Below are 19,575 nucleotides of genomic sequence, written 5' to 3' on the forward strand. Positions count from 1 at the left end.
TTCAACGAGTCCAAAAGGGCCCACGCCACTCCTCTGTTCATCTCTCTGCACAGGCTACCACTCGCGACTCGCGTCAAGTTCACGGCTTTGAGGTTTGCTTACAGATCTACCACAGGCTCAGCTCCCTCCTAATTTCACGAGTCTACATCCCTACCAGAAGCCTACGATCAGTCAATGAGTGACGACTCGTCGTACTATCACAGAGAGGCACGTAATCACTAGGGCTGTAGTCAACCAAAGAAATGCTCAGTCGACCAAAGTCCTGTCCTGCACAACGATTAGTCGACAAAAAAAAAAAAAAAAAAAAAAACACCCCGATGTTTTGCATTTTGATTAAACATTTATTAAACAATTGCCATAGAGCATTTATAAAACATCAACGAAAAAAAAGGTTTTTTTTTTTTTTTGACACCTGGGATCCCCTGCGAAACGGTTCATTCGCGCTTGAATAAGGCCGGCGACACACTGGCTGCTGGCGTGAGAGTCTCAGCTGCGTTGGGTGTCTGTTTTTATTTCGGCTCCCATGTTAATAGTTTGGAGTTTGCACACTTCCTCCGTGAGACATGCGTCTCAGGCGCGGCTCGAGCCACGCGGAAAACGCGTGCATGCTAGAAATAGAACCAACGCCTGAGTGTTCCAGCAACGGGAGTGTTCTCTGGCTAGAGCGCAGAACAGCGGAGTTTGTATGGACCGAAGTGCATGTCTGAGGCTGAGCTTGTATTGCTGCTGTTGCTTTGACATTGTGGAAAATAGAATAATAGAAACAAAATGTATTAGACTTTTTACCCGTTATTATCAATCTAAATTAATCTAGTTTTTAATTTAGGCTAACTTAATTTAGTTTTTCTTTATTTAAATTTCGTTTTTTCTTTATTTAAATGTCGTTTTTCTTTAGGCCTATTTATATTTCGTTTTTCTTTATTTAAATTTAGTTTTTCTTTAGGCCTATTTAAATTTCGTTTTTTTCTTTATTTAAATTTCGTTTTTCTTTAGGCCTATTTAAATTTCGTTTTTCTTTAGGCCTATTTAAATTTCGTTTTTCTTTATTTAAATTTCGTTTTTCTTCATTTAAATTTAGTTTTTCTTTAGGCCTATTTAAATTTCGTTTTTCTTTATTTAAATTTCGTTTTTCTTTATTTAAATTTAGTTTTTCTGTATTTAAATTTCGTTTTTTTCTTTATTTAAATTTCGTTTTTCTTTATTTAAATCTATCCTTTACTGTGTCAGTAATTTGTTGGTCAGAAAAATATTAGACTACCTTAAAAGTATTGCTTAATTAACAGACTGAGTGCGTTTTATATCACTAGTGCAGTGTCCGTTCTCGGAGAATATAGCCGCCCTGCTCGCGTGAGGTGCGCCGCTTCCCGCTCGCGCTGTTCTGTAGTTTACTATTAATTCTGAACGTGTCGCGTCTCGCGTGTCTGTCTATATTGCACCAAATGCGACACTGCACTCCCTGTGAAGTCGATTGGATGAACGGTTCTCGAAATAATCAAAATGCAAACGGACGGACAGACACATACGAGATTACTACCTATATTCCTTACTGAGCGCGAAGCAGCAGTGCAGCCAGCCACAGGTGCGGTTCCCGAGTGTTCTACGTGGTGCGCTAAACTGTGGCGCTGTTACAAAATAGCCTAAATTAAAGCATTTAAAGTTGGGGATAAAAACATAGGCTAATTATATTTAGAATACAGTAATATATAACTGCTTATAAAGGAATAAATATCAAGGAGTAAATCAATGAAAATTTCTTTATTGGTAAAAATTTTTTTTTTTTAAATTATGCGACTGGTCGACCAATGAGAATGTCAGTCGACCAAGACGGCATCGACCAAGTTGACAGCCCTAGTAATCACTCTCCAGGGGTCTCATTTATAAAGCGTGCGTACGCACAAAACAGGGCTGGAAACGTACGTACGCCAGTTCCCACGCAAAGGTTGTGATCTATAAAAAACAAACTTGACGGGAGAATGTGCGCACCTTTAAGCAAACTTTGAGCCGTGCGTACGCACATTCTGGAGACAAAGGGAATTGGCGACACCGATGGTGAGCTGGAGTTAAGTGTCTTTTTGGTCACTTTTAGACAGAAAATCTAAAGAAAATTAAACATATACAGAAAGATAATACAAATATAATTTCACTCACCAAGCCTGTCACTTGAAGCAAATATCCATCCCATCTTAAATGTCCGCGCCAGCGAGCGCGTTGGGCCGTTTAGTGAAACTGACCAAATAACAGTTTAAATAAATAAAATAATGATTTAAACTATGTTTTACTTATGACATAAACATTTAGATTAAATATGCCATTCAAACTAATGGAGTTAAGCACTTAAACATGAAATCATTACTGAGAAGTTACAACATTTTTATATTCAAATTCAATCAATAGAAAAATTTGTTGTGGATGCAGTGTTTTTGAACACTTTTCCTGTGGCGTGCTGTTTTAATGTTTTAACCACAGAGATAACTGCTTATCATGATAATACCAGACTGTCTGAGAAAATAGTTTCGTGCAAATAATGCCCAAGGCCTATCTGTTTCCATTAAAAATATAAATCAATTAAAAATACAATTTGGCCAGTGGAAAAGATTGAGAAAAACTTTCTCTGAAATGTATTTTACACTATTTGATTTATGTATTCAAAAACAAGGCAAGGATAGGCAACTACTTGATTTTTATTAATGTAATGTGTCTTGTACCGTTAATAAACATTATCACGTGGATGAATAATCATATGCAAATGATATGCAGATGAGGATCTGCATAGTAAAACTAGGCGTTGTAAGCTCCATATATGGTTATTTCGGGTGGAGACGCATGTGCGCACAATCTTCCGCTGACTGGGATTTATAAAGTGAATTCTGCGCAGGTTCTGGCGTACGCACGGTTTTATAAATCTGAATATTTCTTTGCGTACGCCATTTTTGGCTTTCGGGCGCACGTACACTTTTAGTAAGGTTCCTACGCACAGTTTTATAAATGAGACCCCAGAACATTCTCATTCACTGTTCCTTGATGGTGGAATGCTCTCTCTCCACCTTCATCCGGAATGCAGAATCCCTGACAACATTCAAAAGACTCATCTCTTCCTTGAGCACTTAACCTCTTAATAAAAATAAAAAAAACTTTCCTTTTTCTTTAATACTCCCTTATGCCTGAACTTTTGTATTTTGAGCACTTCTTGGATTGTTTTTGCCTCTTCATGATAACCCGTTTGCTTTAGTCCTCTTTGTAAGTCGCTTTGGACAAAAGTGTCTGCTAAATGATTAAGGGCCCTATCTTGCACCCGACGCACAGCAGACTTTTCCCTCCACAGACGCACGTCGGTAAATTAGGGAATGAACTTGCGCTCCCGGGGGCGTTTCAGCGAAAAGAGGAGGCGTGTTCCGACGCAAACGTTCCCTGGTGCTATTTTGCAGTTTCAGAAAACAGTTCCGCCACAGATCAGGAAAAACCTAGTCCAAAGTCAGTGGCGCGTTCAGATGCTATTTTAAGGGCGCATGCTTGGCCATAATGTAGCGTGCACAACGCGCATACACTTCTCTCATCTACACAGACGCATCAGTTACTATTTTTGCAAACCATACATTATTACAAGGAAAATATACCACACAAGAAAAATCATTGTGGTGTTCATAAGGATTTGAAAAATAGGCATAAATCTAGTTTACACATTTACCCAAATTATCATACACCTGTTTAACCAAAGCTAATTTGGGTGTTTCTCCATCCCCAATGTCACTTCTCTCTGTTTTACGGCCCTGACGAGAACGTCGGTCTCCTCGGCTGTGAATCGCTCCTGGCAAATCCGCCGTTATATAGCAATCCGCCATGGAACAAGCGCGCCTGCTCTTAAAGGGAATGTGAGATGACGTTCTGATTGGTTTATTTCACGTTACGCCAAAACCACACCTATGAGTAATGAAGCTACTTCAGACCAACCCCTTTTAGATTTGCGTCGGGTGCAAGAGTCATTTATCCCGCCGGTATAATAGCAACAGCGCTCGAGATCAGCCCACAAAGTTACTTGCTTTTCGCGTTTGATACTTGCGTTTCAGATCGTTAAAATAGGGCCCAAAATGTAAATGTACAATATGAAGATGTATACCGCAAAGAAATTAATCTTCTGGGTGGAAAGACAGGTAGGTTTTGTGGTAGCTACTTCTCTTTAATGTGCAGATCAGTGTCTGAAATAGTTTAAAAGTGTATTTATTTGGCATATTTTGATCTCAAGTGAAAAAACTAATCTCAGCCACAGCTTATTTTTAGCAGGTTGTTCATACTGACTGGTAAATAGCAATACCACACCAGAGCACAAAATGATCTAAAAAAAAAAGTGCAAACAAAACCAATTCCTCAACACTGCAGACTCAAAAGCTGAGCTCAGAGAAGACAGAATAATATAATATGACCCCACGTGTGAGCGGTGCTATTATGAACTAATTGCAACCAGTTTAATGTTGTTTGGCAGACACACACACACACACACACACATATATACAAGGTAGTCTTGCCTCGCAAACACTGACCGGCTTGTGAAAGAATGATAGAGAGCATTATAGGTTAAAAATGGTGTATTTATTTTGAACAATCCAGATGATTTCAGTTTTTTTTTTTTTTTTTTTTTTTATCCCTTAACAGCCTTTCAATGACAAGTAATAAATATTACACCAAATTCTTTAAGCAGAAAAGATGGTCAAAACCACGAAGTCGCAGAACTGCAAAAGTTCTTAAAAAAATTTCACATTCTTAGTCCTCTTCCATTTTCACCTCCTCAAGTGCATTTTCTTCTTTTTCATCTTTCTTTTCATCATCTTCTTGCAAGCTTTCAAGGAATTTCTGAGCTTCTTTAATGAAAGAGCAGTTTCCTCCATTGGAAAGGTTTACTTTTGTATCAGCTTCACAACAACTGAGGCTTGCTTTAAGCTTTCTTTGAGGGAAGGTAAGGACCTCACCCTTATTGATGTGAAAGACGAGGCTAAGCTGATCCCACACATAATACTGGTATGAATACATGTTTTGTGTCACTGCTGTTTTTCCATGGATTTCCAGTTGGTAGTTGTGGGTTTCACAAATGGCTTGTGCTCTCCAGATGACCTGATTTCCCTCATAAGAAACCAATGGGCTGGATGTAAGCAGTGGATATTTACTAAACTTCTCATTAAACTGAGGGCCGTGAACGAGAACAACATACTCAATCTCCTGCTTGAAAAGTTTGGTCTCGTATACCCTGAGAACCGGCTCTCCGTCCTCACACATCTGCTTCTTGTAGGCCTCCATCAGTTCAGTCAGAGGAAACGTGAAGCGGAAGTTGCCGTAGCGTGAGGATTCATTTATGAATGCTGGTGACGTGGTGAAATCACTCAGGAACGGCTGCTGAGCTGCTATTTCTTCTTTGCTTCTGCCTGGGAATGAACTCTCGAGGAAACGCTCCTCAGCGGCTCTTATATCCTCTTCATTAATCTTCAGGCTCCACCATGAAAGCAAATCTTGTTCAAATCCCATGAATCCCTCTGACTTCCAGATCCCCGGAAGGCTAGTTTTGTTAGTGACATGGGTCAATTCTGTGATGTGAAATTCAACAGGAGTTGGATAATCTGTGATATCTTTGGAGAGATACTTTTGTACTTGTTGTTGTTGGCTTATATCATCTCTCATTTTCAGATTTTTTATGTTGGCATGCTCTCCCTCAAGATATAACTCTCGTGCTCTGCGCCTGTTCCATCTTCCTCTGAAGCTGTTTTCTGCCTGAGAAGATAAAGTTAGTTAACAGTGTGTTATATAGTACAGTAAACATAAATACAATGCAAATGTAAAAAAACAAAAACAAATTAAAGCTGCAAGCAGCCTCAAAGGGGCCAAGCCCTCCAATGGTTCCCTGGGTTCAAAAAGTAGCTAAAAATACTTTGCTTTCAAAACTTTATAAGAAACTTTAATAACCAAAGTATTCTTACTATAGCAGTGCGGAGCCGCAAGAACAAAAACAGCACAAATTGAATATACATGTAAATGTACATCAAGCACCAACAGCAGTGCAGAGCCGGAAGGAATTTAAATGACAATTTTATACACAATTTCAAAGTCGCCCCACACTGGTCTCGAACCCACGACCAGAATGGTTCGGGATTCATGACGCATGGTTGAACCGATTGCGCCACCCAGAGGACATGTTTTACAAAGCTGCAGAGGAGAGGCTTCAGTGTATGAATGAGCACACAAAATCATGTTAACGAGATTAGCATGCTAAGCTAGCTTAATGCTAATGTAGTTTATGGTTATCCTGATAGCTCAAGAGCCACATTAGAAAGAATGGCATCTGGTTAGCATGTTAACCAATTATTATGCTAAGCTAACTAGCATAAGGCAACAAACACAGGCTAGGTCAACTTTGGAGACGAATATCTCGGGAACGTTAGTGAATATCAAAAATCTATTCAGTCATTTCTGTGCGGCTTGGTCCAAAGATCATCTGAGCGAACTTTGGGCAAAATTGAGCAAGATTTGAAGGAGGAGTAGCGAAAAAACTGTTTACCATTTGCTTCAATATGGCGGACAGTCACATTGTTGGAAAATGACAAATGAGTTATCGCCGGAATCTGCATAATCCAAGGAACGTAATGACACAAAGAAATCAAATTTTAACCTATGTTTTCAAAAGTTATAAGCGTATTTGCAGAACACCTTATACCTCTGGAACACTAGGTGGCGCTGTGTTCAAAGTTCTCAGGTACCTTCAGGCCATGCTAATGATGATCCTTACCAATTTTGGTTCCGATATGTCAAATACTTTATAAGATATTGCAATTTATGACAAAAATCTAAATGGCGGACAAGTGTTTCATTCAATCCTGGCAAAATTGGTATCCTCAGATTCGGCATGACCCAAGGAATCCATAGATACCAAATTTACAAATCTCATGACCCGTAGGTGGCGCTGTTCCCAACTTTGGCATGTAACCTCAGGGCATACTTCCGATGAACCGTACCAATTTTCGTTTCGATTGATCAATTTTTGGCCGAGATACAGCCTCTGAACCAATTTTGGGTCGACCTCTTTAACTTTGTGACACCATAACTTTTGAACAAACTTGAATAAAAAAAATCTGTTCAGTCATTTCTGTGCGTCTCAGTCCAAAGATCATTTGAGTACATTTTTGTCAAATTTGGTCAAATTTTGAAAGAGGAGTAGCGAAAAAACTTAATACTGTACTTTTCAAAATGGCCACTACTGTAATGGGCGGAGTCTTAATGGACTATATTGGTCTTGATCACCATGATGAGAGGAATCAAGTGTACTAAGTTTCATTTTTCTAGATCAAATGGTTCAAAACTTATAACCCTTTGAATGTTGAATTTTTGAACTGGTGGTGGCGCTATAGAGTTGGTCCTAGAGACTCCAAAATTGGTCCAATTACTTTTCATGACCATATGTACAAGTGTGCCAAATTTCATCATTTTCCTACTTACGGTTCATAGGGCTGCCATAGACTTCCACTGGGAAGAATAATAATAATAAGAAAACTAACAGATACAATAGGTGCCTTGCTGCGTTTGCTTGGCCCCTAAAAAAAACATTGGACACAAACACAAAGGACATGAAGTGATAGTGGCAGCATTAATGGTGAGAGTCATCAATAAGTAATAAGAGTCACGCAAAGGGAACTTGGCACTGTTACACATCACAGTTAACATATGCTGGTTAATCATTTATAAATATTATATCCATTTTGTTCCATTTTCTGTTTGTTTTAACTGAAATGTTGTAGTGAATTGTCTAAATAAATATAAGGGCTAAACAGAGAGCATTTTGTGTACCTTAGTTAAGAATATTAACAAGATAATTGTTTCATCCTACTGAAAATATTTTATTTAGTTGTAAAATGCTGTCAAATGAAAAAGCCATATTTTTCTGACTTAAAAATCGATGGCAGTTTTGTCTTGTTAGTGACATGAGCCTCTTCTGTGATGTGAAATTCAACAGGAGTAGGATAATCTGTTTTTTTTTTTTCTTTTATGTCTCGATTTCAGATTGTTTATCGCAATGTATTCTCCTTTACAGAGTGATAATTTTGCTTGTCGAGCATTTCTTGTTGCATTGAAGTTTGCCTGGGAAGATCATGTCGTTGAGGTATGTTTCAGTCTAGTCATATACAATGAAATGAAAGTTTCCTTCTGCAGTCACAGATACTATAAATACTCTCTGGACAATAAACACTGATCAGTAACACAGGGGGCACACAGTAAAGCACATTTAATGGGAATGACAGTGATGTCAGCAATAGTTAATCGAGTGATAAAGTGTGGTGCTTGGCACTGTCATACAGTAAACACATTGATTTCATCATTTACAAAGATTACATCCGTTTATGTTTGTTTGTTAGTGAATGTTACGGTGAATTATAAATATGAGGTTTGAACAATCTGCAACTGTACAACATAGCACATCCTATTCACTTATAACTGAAACTATTTTGTTGTAAAACCGCAGTTAAATTTACATAAGAAATGTTCATATATTATAAAAATGCTACGATACTGTAAAATGATGACAGCTGGGTGCATTAACAACAACATAATACATTCAGCACATTTTGGTTCTCGCTATATTATTTTGAAGAGTTTAATGTCAAATGAAAAGATTTGCCTACTTACTGCGTTTGCCATTTGGTGAGGTTTATGTTTTCAAGAGAAGTGTGATGTTGTTCTGCTCTGTCCTGTGACGACTGAGAGATCCGCTGCTGGCTTTTAAAGGCTTTCCCTCTGAGGACCTCCACACCCATGAGGGCTTTTCTTTAGACACGAAACTTAACTTATCTTACGCAATCACACAGAAAACGTTCAGTTCAAAACAAATATACACAAAAATGATAGAGTAAATAAAACTAACTGTATTACAAAACAAGCTAAACAATGCATGTAACATGCAACATTTTATACAAACGAAGCCAAAGATAATCAGTTCATCTTAACCCAGCTGCTTTTTAGCAGGTTAAATGATGTTTAGGCCTCGGGCAGCTTCTCTCTAAACAAACAATGTTTTTCCTGCGCAAGACTGTCTGTCTTTGTGTCCGTGAGTCACTCTGAAACTGAATATTTAATGGTGTTTGAGTTTATTTTGTTTATTTATTTGGATCCCCATTAGCTTCCACAATGTGGTTGCTAGTCTTCCTGGGGCCCATAAAAGTGCTGAAACGTGTGTACAGTTAAAATACACAAATATAACATAATCACACATATACACACTAAAAAATGCTGGGTTGTTTTAACCCAATTTTGGGTCAAATATGGACAAACCCAGCCGTTGGGTTACATTTTATAATACATTTTTAATCCAACATATGGGTTTGTCCATATTTGACCCAAAATTGGGTTAAAATAACCCAGCATTTTTTAGAGTGTACATTTATCCACATATACACATTCACGCACATACAGCATTTAAAAATGTCAATACCTATAACAGTCACAAATTAACTGGTGTAATACTATTAATTGTCATCTGTTTTAAGAGTCTTCTTGAAATTGCATATGTTGGATATATGCCTTGTTCTTAAGTCCAATTTATTCCAAGCATAAGACGATCTAACTAAAACTGTTCTTGTCATACAATTGGACCTTGCAGACGGAACCGCTAACACACCTGAGCTCACCTGACGCGTAACATGTCCGTGACAATACCCACTAAAAACCAATTTGTCTACAAAAGATTTTGGATTGTTTTTAAATAGAGCATTGTGCATATAACAGAGAAGACTTATAAGTTTATCCTCCACCTTTAGCCAGCCCAAACAGGTATGCATTTTATCCACACTGGAGCGAAAAGAGCAACCAAGGGCTACTCTTGCGGCTCTGTTCTGAACGATTTGTAAAAAAAATTTAGATGTCCCTTTGCAGCACTGGACCAAATTACTGGGCAGTACCCCAGATGTGACAGAACTAAAGACTGGACAACTGTTTTCATAACTAAGGGTGGACAATATACTGAACATCTCCGGGAAAAAAAGCAATGCCTTTGGCCATTTTAGACACAATGTGGTCAATCTGATCAGCCCAAGAGAGCTGACTCTCCAGCTTCACACCCAAGAGTTTAGTCTGACTCACCTGTTCTACCACAGATGGTATCAATAATTAGATTTAAGTTGCAAGGCTTGCCAAGCATACGTTTAGCACCAAAGACTATACATTTAGTTTTAGATATATTAAGAGCTAATTTATTACGTTTCACCCAATTTGTAATGGCATTAAGTTCATTCTGCAAGGTGCAACTTATGTTAGTTATTGTAGGTGATGCATAAAACATTGTAGCATCATCTGCATAAAGTACAACATCTGCTCTTGAAACAGCATGTGACAGGTCATTAAACACAGAAAACAGCAATGGACCCAAACAGCTGCCCTGAGGAATACCACATGACAACTGTTTACAATCAGAAAAGCTCCCATTAAAAAATACCCGCTGACTTCTACCAGAGAGATAACTGCATATCAAGGACACAGACTGATGTGAAAACCCGTAGCACTTAAGCTTAGACAGTAAAATGTCATGGTCAATAATATCAAAAGCTGCTGTGAAATCCAGCAGCACAGCACCCACAAGCTTTTTGTCATCCATAAAAGTTAGCCACTGGTCTACCATTTGTACCAATGCAGTGTTAGTGGAGTGCCCTGGCTTATAAGCATGCTGTGAATTGGAGAGCAAATTATTTGATACAAAATACTGCATCATTTGATTAAAAAGTAACTTTTCAAATATGTTGCTCAATATAGTCTTCAACGAGCCCAAGAGGGCCCACGTCACTCCTCTGTTCATCTCTCTGCACTGGCTACCTCTCGCTGCTCGCATCAAGTTCAAGGCATTGACGCTTGCTTACAGATCTATCACAGGCTCAGCTCCCTCCTACTTTCACTCACTCCTCCTACGAGCCTACATCCCTACCAGACGTCTACGATCGATCAACGAGCGACGTCTCGTGGTTCCATCACAGAAAGCCACAAAATCACTTTCCAGAACATTCTCATTCACAGTTCCATGCTGGTGGAACACCCTCCCCACCCTCATCCGGAATGCAGAATCCCTGACAACATTCAAAAAACAGCTGAAAACCCATCTCTTCCGTGAGCACTTACCTTCATAAAAAAAAAATAAAAAAATCCCTTTAAAACCTCACTTATCGTGCTTATGCTACTCGGAATAATGCCTGAACCTCGTATTTTGAGCACTTCTTGCGTTGTTGTTGTTTTTTGCCTCTTCATGATGACTCGCTTAATTTTAGTCCTAATTTGTAAGTCGCTTTGGATAAAAGCGTCTGCTAAATGACTAAATGTAAATGTAAATATAGGGAGAATGTTAATTGGTCTACAATTTGATTCGGTGAGACCTAATCTATCATCTTTCACTAAAGGTATAATTTTAGACTGCTTCCAAATTTCCGGAAACACCCCACTTAGCACAGATCTATTAAAAATGTGACTTACACAAGATATTAGCAACAGTTTTAAAAATTTTGCCATCCAAATGATCTATACCTGCAGTTTTTTTTCCTCTGGGAGAGAGAGCAACATCCTTTCAACAATTTCCTCTTTAACTGTACCAAATGTCAATGAACAAGATTTATTCCTCATAATGTTCTTCACATTACTACAAGGTGAATCCTTAGGGTATGATAACATACTAGATCTTAAATCTTTATAAAAAAGTCGTTCAAATGATTTGCTATATCCAAAGGTTTAGTGATTATTTCTGCTGCTGTTTCCAAGTACATATTAGAACACTTTGTTTTTTTTTACACATTATTTCATTTATAACTTTCCACAATTGCTTAGACTCATTATTTGATGAGTTACTAATCTTCTGGCTAAAATATATTTTCTTTTTTAATCTATTTAACTTTGTCACTTTATTTCTCAACTTACAATAACACCTTTCATCCAGATCACTTTTAGATTTTAGAGTTTCAGCTTTGGCATTATCCCTTTCCCTCATTATAGATTTTACCTCGGCATCTAACCAAGGAGCATTATTGCCTTTTATCAACCTTTTTCTAATCGGTGCATGTTTGTCAACTATTTTCACAAACCTATCCATAAAAATACGTAAAGAAGCATTAACATCCTCCTCGTCACAAACCGCCGACCAAGTGGACCTTTCAACATCTTCCGCAAACGCATCAGGATCGAACGTTTTATAAGACCTTCGATAGACAATCCTTGCACCAGATTTAGGCAATTTAGTTTTCTTTGTTGTAATGATTAAATTATGATCACTGCATCCTACTCCAACTGAGATGACATGTGAACACAACTCATACACATTTGTAAAAATGTGGTCAATGCATGTTGATTTAAATTTACCATTCAAAGAAATTCTTGTGGGTTGTGTAACAATCTGCTTAAGGTTAGAAGCATTAGTTATAGTAATCATCTTTCTACGTAAATAACACTTCTTTGAAAACCAATCAATGTTGAAATCCCCAAAAAGAAAGATGAAGTTGACGATCGCCATCTCCGTAGTGAACGCGCCTATAGAGAGAAATGCACATCATGGATTACATAACCAGAGAGTAGCCTATTTCTTTTCGTTTTAAATTGTTAAAAAGACATTTCAAGCTTTCTTAAGATATATTTCATGTCTGTGAGGCATATGCTGAGTTTCGTTAAGTTATGAGCGCTGCTGTTCACGAGCAATGCAAGTGACCGCGCAGGCGCCTCCATGATTATGTTGTCTGCTATATTTGCTTATTATTTTTTAATTACCAGGCAATTGGTTGATAAAAATTTTATTAAAATTAAGATACAATTTATACAAAACGAAATTCACTTAAAAAAAGGCTTTCTACAAAACAAACCTTAATTAAGTGGTCAAAATCATGTCTGACCCGCTCCATGTCTCTCGATATTGCGCATCCTATCTTACTCGTAACTTTTCATAATCAATTCTACGTAAATAACACTTCTTTGAAAACCAATCAATGTTGAAATCCCCAAAAAGAAAGATATCTTTGGTTTGAGCAGATGCCTTCTCAATGTTATCACATATCTTTTCCAAGTAATCTACATTTGAACTGGGAGGTCGGTAACAGCAGCCCACTAAAATGGGTTTGTTAAACTGAATATTTAACTGTAACCATATCATTTCAATATCGCTGCCCATCAAATCTTCCCTTGGAGTGACTGCAATATTTTCACTAATATAAAATGCAACACCCCCACCATTTTGTAGCTTTCCTGTAGCTCAAACAGTAGAGCGTTGGCGCTAGCAACGCCAAGGTCATGGGTTCGTTTCCCAGGGAAAGCAAGAACTAACAAAATGTGAAATGTGTACCTTGAATGCAATGTGAGTTGCTTTGGATAAAAGCGTCTGCCAAATGTAATGTAAATGTAATTTTGATTTCTATCTTTTCTAAATAGTCTATACCCCTCAACAGCTAGCTGTGAATTATCAAAACTGCGGTCTAAGTGCGTTTCTGATAAGGCCAATACATGAATCCCATTGGAACAGATGTTTATAATTTCATGAACCTTATTTCTGAGACTACAAATGTTCAAATGAGCTAAAATTAAACCTTTCTTAGGCAAGTTTGAAAGTACATTTGTCATATTAAAAAGATTTAAACATCAAAACAAAAAACATCAGGATAAAAATCTAAATAAAGTTCAAGAGCAGTTATTCAGATGCTTGCTTTTGTCCATTTGCCGGCCAAATTATAAGCTTATCATACCTTAAGCTGGCTCTTTCACCTTTCTCTCTTGCCTCTTTCAGTTTTGGCAGCAGTTCACGTCTTCTTTGCTGCACCAAATCAGAAAAGTCTTCATTGATATAAATGTTTGTACTAGGGATGAGCGAGTACAGCATTATCTGTATCTGTATCTGTATCTGTTAACCATATGAATTATCTGTATCTGTATCTGTACTCGGACTGGGCGGGGCCTAACCCGGAAGTGGGTGGGATTTAACCCGGAAGTGGGTCGGGTTGTCTTGAAATGGGCGGGGCTTTAACCGGTATGTTATTTTAAGCATGCAATTGATATGGGTTGATCAGAAATTGTTATATTTATTGCTGATTAGAAAACTATTTACATGACAGCATCAGCATTGAGCTTCAGATCAATGGTTTTGATCACGATCACGATGAACAAGAGTTTTCATCTCAACTAGGGCTGGGTGATATGGACCAAAAGTCATATCCCGATATATTTAGGCTGAATTTCGATATACGATATATATATCCCGATATTTTTTATTTTTCATGTTTTTTTTTTTTTTTTCAAAATTTGTTGACACACACACAAGTACTGTCCCCCTTTACTTACATTTACATTTAGTCATTTAGCAGACGCTTTTATCCAAAGCGACTTACAAATCAGGACTAAATTAAGCGAGTCATCATGAAGAGGCAAAAGACAACAACGCAAGAAGTGTTCAGAATACGAAGTTCAGGAGAGAGAGGTTAGAGTGCGACATCCATCAAACTGACAGTTTTATGACCATTAAGCCCTGCCCCCTTTTTGACCGTGGGAATTTTCCCACGCTAGCCCCGCCCCTTTCTACCCTCTCCCTCCCACCTCTGGACAGGTCACGTGACCGTGAGAATATTCCCACGCTTGCTCCTCCCATATGGGCGTGAACAGAACCAGGGAGATATTATAAATTAAATTATATATTTAATAATAGAAAACGTTGTATAAAAGTTAAAATACACGTGTTCTCACACATTTGTAAAATGTTAAAATGTCAATGAAAAGTTTAAATTGCATTATCTTAAAGCTATCAAAATGTATTAGTATTAAGACATTAAACAAATATTAAAACATATCAAGCGCATAAACACATACGTACATTTAAAAAACTGACTTATGTTTTTACAAGTCCGTTTTGTTGAAAGAAGAACTAAAGTTTTTTTTTTATCCGTCTCCAAAGGCTTAGAGCTTTTAACACCAAAAATGACAAAATCCGAAAAAGCGAATAGTTCTATTTTCTAACATACATTTAAAGAAAAAGCTGTACTTTCACAATTACATTGTGTTTAAAGGTGTATAAAACATTGTTTAAAGTTTAAATTATATTTTCTTAAAGATATCAAAATGTGTTAGTGTTAAAACATCTAAAACAACATTTTAAAGATGTTAAAAGTTTAAATTATATTTTCTTAAAGATATCAAAATGTGTTAGTATTAAAACATCTAAAATAACATTTTAAAGATGTTAAAACATTAATGAAAAAAGTTTAAATTATATTTTCTTAAAGATATCAAAATGTGTTAGTATTAAAACATCTAAAACAACATTTTATGTTAAAACATAAATGTTAAAACATTGAAAAAAGCAATATTCAGCTCCGGACCGTGGGAATTTCCCATGGTCCCCTTCCCTACAAACACCCCCACCCCTCCCCACTTCTGGTCAGGTCATGTGACCGTGGGAAATTTTCCCACGATCCACATTAAAACATCTAAAACAACATGTATTAAAATTATATCGAGCAAATAGTTCTATTTTCTAATACATTTGAAGAAAAGTTGTACATTCACAATTACATAGTGTTTAAAGGTGTATAAAATATTGTTTAAAGTTTAAATTATATTTTCTTAAAGATATCTAAATGTGTTAGTATTAAAACATCTAAAACAACATTTTATGTTAAAACATAAATGTTAAAACATTGAAAATCAATGTTCAGTCATTTACAGAAGAGTATAACGGGTTAAGAGAGTTTTTCATTACAAAAAGATAATTTTTAAAAATGTTGAACCATAATCATTTAACTTTCACACATTATTTATAAAACGTTACATTTTACATAAAGTATCTTTAAAAGTGTATATTTTCTTAAAGATATAAAAAATGCGTTAGCATTAAAACATCTAAAACAACATTTTATGTTAAAACATTGAAAATCAACATTGAATGTTACATCAAACATTGAATGTTACATTTTACATAAAGTATATTTAAAAGTGTGTATTTTCTTAAAGATATAAAAATGCGTTAGCATTAAAACATCTAAAATAACATTTTATGTTAAAACATTGACAATCAATGTTCAGTCATTTACAGAAGAGTATAACAAGTTAAGAGAGTTTTTTCATTACAAAAAGATATTTTTTAAAAATGTAGATCCATAATCATTTAACTTTCACACACTATTTATAAAATGTTACATTTTACATAAAGTATCTTTAAAAGTGTGTATTTTCTTAAAGATATAAAAATGCAATAGCATTAAAACATCTAAAACAACATTTTATGTTAAAACATAAATGTTAAAACATTGAAAATCAATGTTCAGTCATTTACAGAAGAGTATAACGGGTTAAGAGAGTTTAAAAGTGTATATTTTCTTAAAGATATAAAAAATGCGTTAGCATTAAAACATCTAAAACAACATTTTAAAGATGTTAAAACATTAATGAAAAAGTTTAAATTATATCTTCTTAAAGATATCTAAATGTGTTAGTATTAAAACATCTAAAACAATATTTTATGTTAAAACATTGAAAATCAACATTGAATGTTACATCAAACATTGAATGTTACATTTTACATAAAGTATATTTAAAAGTGTGTATTTTCTTAAAGATATAAAAATGTGTTAGCATTAAAACATGTAAAACAACATTTTATGTTAAAACATAAATGTTAAAACATTGAAAATCAATGTTCAGTCATTTACAGAAAAGTATAACAAGTTAAGAGAGTTTTTCATTACAAAATGTTGATCCATAATCATTTAACTTTCACACATTATTTATAAAATGTTACATTTTACATAAAGTATCTTTAAAAGTGTGTATTTTCTTAAAGATATAAAAATGCGTTAGCATTAAAACATCTAAAACAACATTTTATGTTAAAACATAAATGTTAAAACATTGACAATCAATGTTCAGTCATTTACAGAAAAGTATAACAAGTTAAGAGAGTTTTTCATTACAAAAAGATCATTTTTAAAAATGTTGATCCATAATCATTTAACTTTCACACATTATTTATAAAACGTTACATTTTACATAAAGTATCTTTAAAAGTGTATATTTTCTTAAAGATATAAAAAATGCGTTTGCATTAAAACATCTAAAACAACATTTTAAAGATGTTAAAACATTAATGAAAAAAAAAAGTTTAAATTATATTTTCTTAAAGATATCAAAATGTGTTAGTATTAAAACATCTAAAACAACATTTTATGTTAAAACATAAATGTTAAAACATTGAAAAAGCAATATTCAGCTCCGGACCGTGGGAATTTCCCATGGTCCCCTTCCCTACAAACACCCCCACCCCTCCCCACTTCTGGTCAGGTCATGTGACCGTGGGAAATTTTCCCACGATCCACATTAAAACATCTAAAACAACATGTATTAAAATTATATCAAGCAAATAGTTCTATTTTCTAATACATTTGAAGAAAAGTTGTACTTTCACAATTACATAGTGTTTAAAGGTGTATAAAATATTGTTTAAAGTTAAAATACACGTCTTTAGCGTTCATACATTTGTAAAATGTTAAAACATTAATAAAAAAGTTTAAATTGCATTATCTTAAAGCTATCAAAATGTATTAGTAATAAGACATTAAATAAATATTAAAACATATCAAACACGTAAACACATACGTACATTTAAAAACTGACTTACGTTTTTACAATTTCACTTGTTGAAAGAAGAACAAAAGTCTTATCCAACTCAGCAATCTCCAAAGGTATATCCTAAGGTATATCCCACATGAAATGTATATCCAAAATGTATATCCAAAAGGTATATCCAAAGTTCGAAAGAATTATCCAACACCAAAGTAATATCCGAGACCGAAGTTTTATCCAAAAGTTAGGCTATATCCAAAACGCTTGTCAATATCCAAAGGTGTAGAGATTTTAATTCCAAAAATTACAAAGTCCTCGTGAGGAGTTCAACGAAAAGCGACCACACTCTTACACCCCAAAAGTTAGAATGGAGTCTCAGGGGTCTGGACACTGACCACACGTAGACTCCGCCCCTAGACACCTCCCACCCCTAGACACCTCCCACACCAAGACCCCTCCCACATCAAGATCCCTCCCAAGCCAACTATGTATTGGGTAGCAGATCAGTGAGTTGTTTTTAATTAAAGAAGAGTATTGTTTTCCACATTCATTTAAAACTCTTTAAAAACAATATATGTATAAAGTTAAAATGCAATGGTTCAGTATTCGTACATTTTACGACGTTATCTGAAAAAAGTTTGAATGTGGTCCTTCACATTCAGATTTAGAAAACCGAACAACAAAAAATTATTTTTTATTTTTCAACAAAAAATAATGTGCAATCATTTAAAACAAGTTCCATATGATACATAACTCATCGTAGGTAGACACATGAGTATAGATCATGTGTAAACCCGAGTCTCAGCCCCCCTAACACTAAATAACATTTATAAAAAATAATAGTTGTTTAAAGTTTAAAGTTAATTCATGTTTTAGTTAAGTTATATTCACTAACTTACTGATTTATTCACTCTTTGATAAGATAATCCACCTCACCCAATGGAGAAATCGATCATTGTTTGAGAATGCGTTTTGATGTAAAAAATAATGAATCTGTTCAAAACTATGTGCTTTTAACTTTAAAACCGTGAAACATAAGCGGTAGGCAAACATTTTCCACACACACATGTAACACTTTCACATACAACTTTAATAATAAAATAACTTTAACTTTAATAAAATGACAGAGACCTTTAAAATACAAAGGTGTATAGGCTAGTATTTAAAACGCTAGGCCTATCAGAAAAATGTAAACAAGCTAGAATGTCTTTTTATGTATACAGATTTTAAAACACGTTAAAAACAAACAAAAAAAAAGGTCAACGTTAAATAATTTAAAACAAGTTATAGGGTAGAATGCATTTCACAAATGAGTTTTAAAGATACCGGGAAAAGAAATGGTAAATTATATTTTTAAACAATGTTTCAAACGTGAGCATTTAACACATCGAACAACATCAGTTAATAAATACGTAAAACGAATAGTTTTTAAGCAAAGCTTTTTAACATTACAATTCACTATAAACATTTGTTTAGTTCTTAGCTAAAATATATCTTTCACTGTCCACAAAGCATCCATGCGCACGGAAAGCATAACATGAATGTGAAATCCGGTCTGTGAAGCCGAGTCTATGTTGGTAAAAAATACTTAATCAAAACAATGTTTTAAATTTTGTACGTTTTATTTAATTTAGTTATTAATTCAGTATTAGATCTTTTTACTTATGTCTCATTGGAGGCCTCCGGATGACACAGATGTGACGTGACATCACAGTGTTTTCATTAAAGAAGACATAGGCTATGTGCATTAATTACACTCATTACATATTAAACGTTAAAACAACAGTGAAATAAGTTAAAATTGCATTTTCTCTAAAAGAGTTATTAAAAAATGAGTTAGTGTTATTTTAAGATGTTAAAACATTAAAAGTACAACGTTCAGTCATATACAGAAAAGTAAAAACAACTTAAGAGAGTTTTTTCATTTGCAAAAAAAAAAAAGATCTAACTTCCATACAGTATTTGTAAAACTTTTACATAAAACACAAA

General features: G+C 35.1%; 3 protein-coding genes across 3 annotated transcripts in view; 2 read left to right on the forward strand and 1 right to left on the reverse strand.

Annotated features, from left to right (window-relative positions):
* LOC311286376 (uncharacterized protein) overlaps positions 1–19,575 on the forward strand; it is a 274,251-nt gene that overhangs the window by 97,960 nt on the left and 156,716 nt on the right. The gene's annotated exons all lie outside the window — the stretch shown is intronic.
* The window catches only part of LOC311286354 (uncharacterized protein), a 115,605-nt gene that overhangs the window by 34,689 nt on the left and 61,341 nt on the right, over positions 1–19,575 (forward strand). The window lies entirely within an intron of this gene.
* Positions 1,074–8,838, reverse strand: LOC311286407 (uncharacterized protein). The gene is made up of 2 exons (XM_084402620.1): positions 8,659–8,838; positions 1,074–5,754 (listed from the first exon to the last, which is right to left on the reverse strand). The coding sequence occupies exons 1-2, from the start codon at positions 8,668–8,670 to the stop codon at positions 4,756–4,758; spliced, it is 1,011 nt and encodes a 336-aa protein (XP_084258746.1). The 5' UTR covers positions 8,671–8,838; the 3' UTR covers positions 1,074–4,755.

Source organism: Rutilus rutilus (assembly GCF_951802725.1).
Source record: "Rutilus rutilus genome assembly, chromosome: 2".
Lineage (NCBI taxonomy): Eukaryota > Metazoa > Chordata > Actinopteri > Cypriniformes > Leuciscidae > Rutilus > Rutilus rutilus.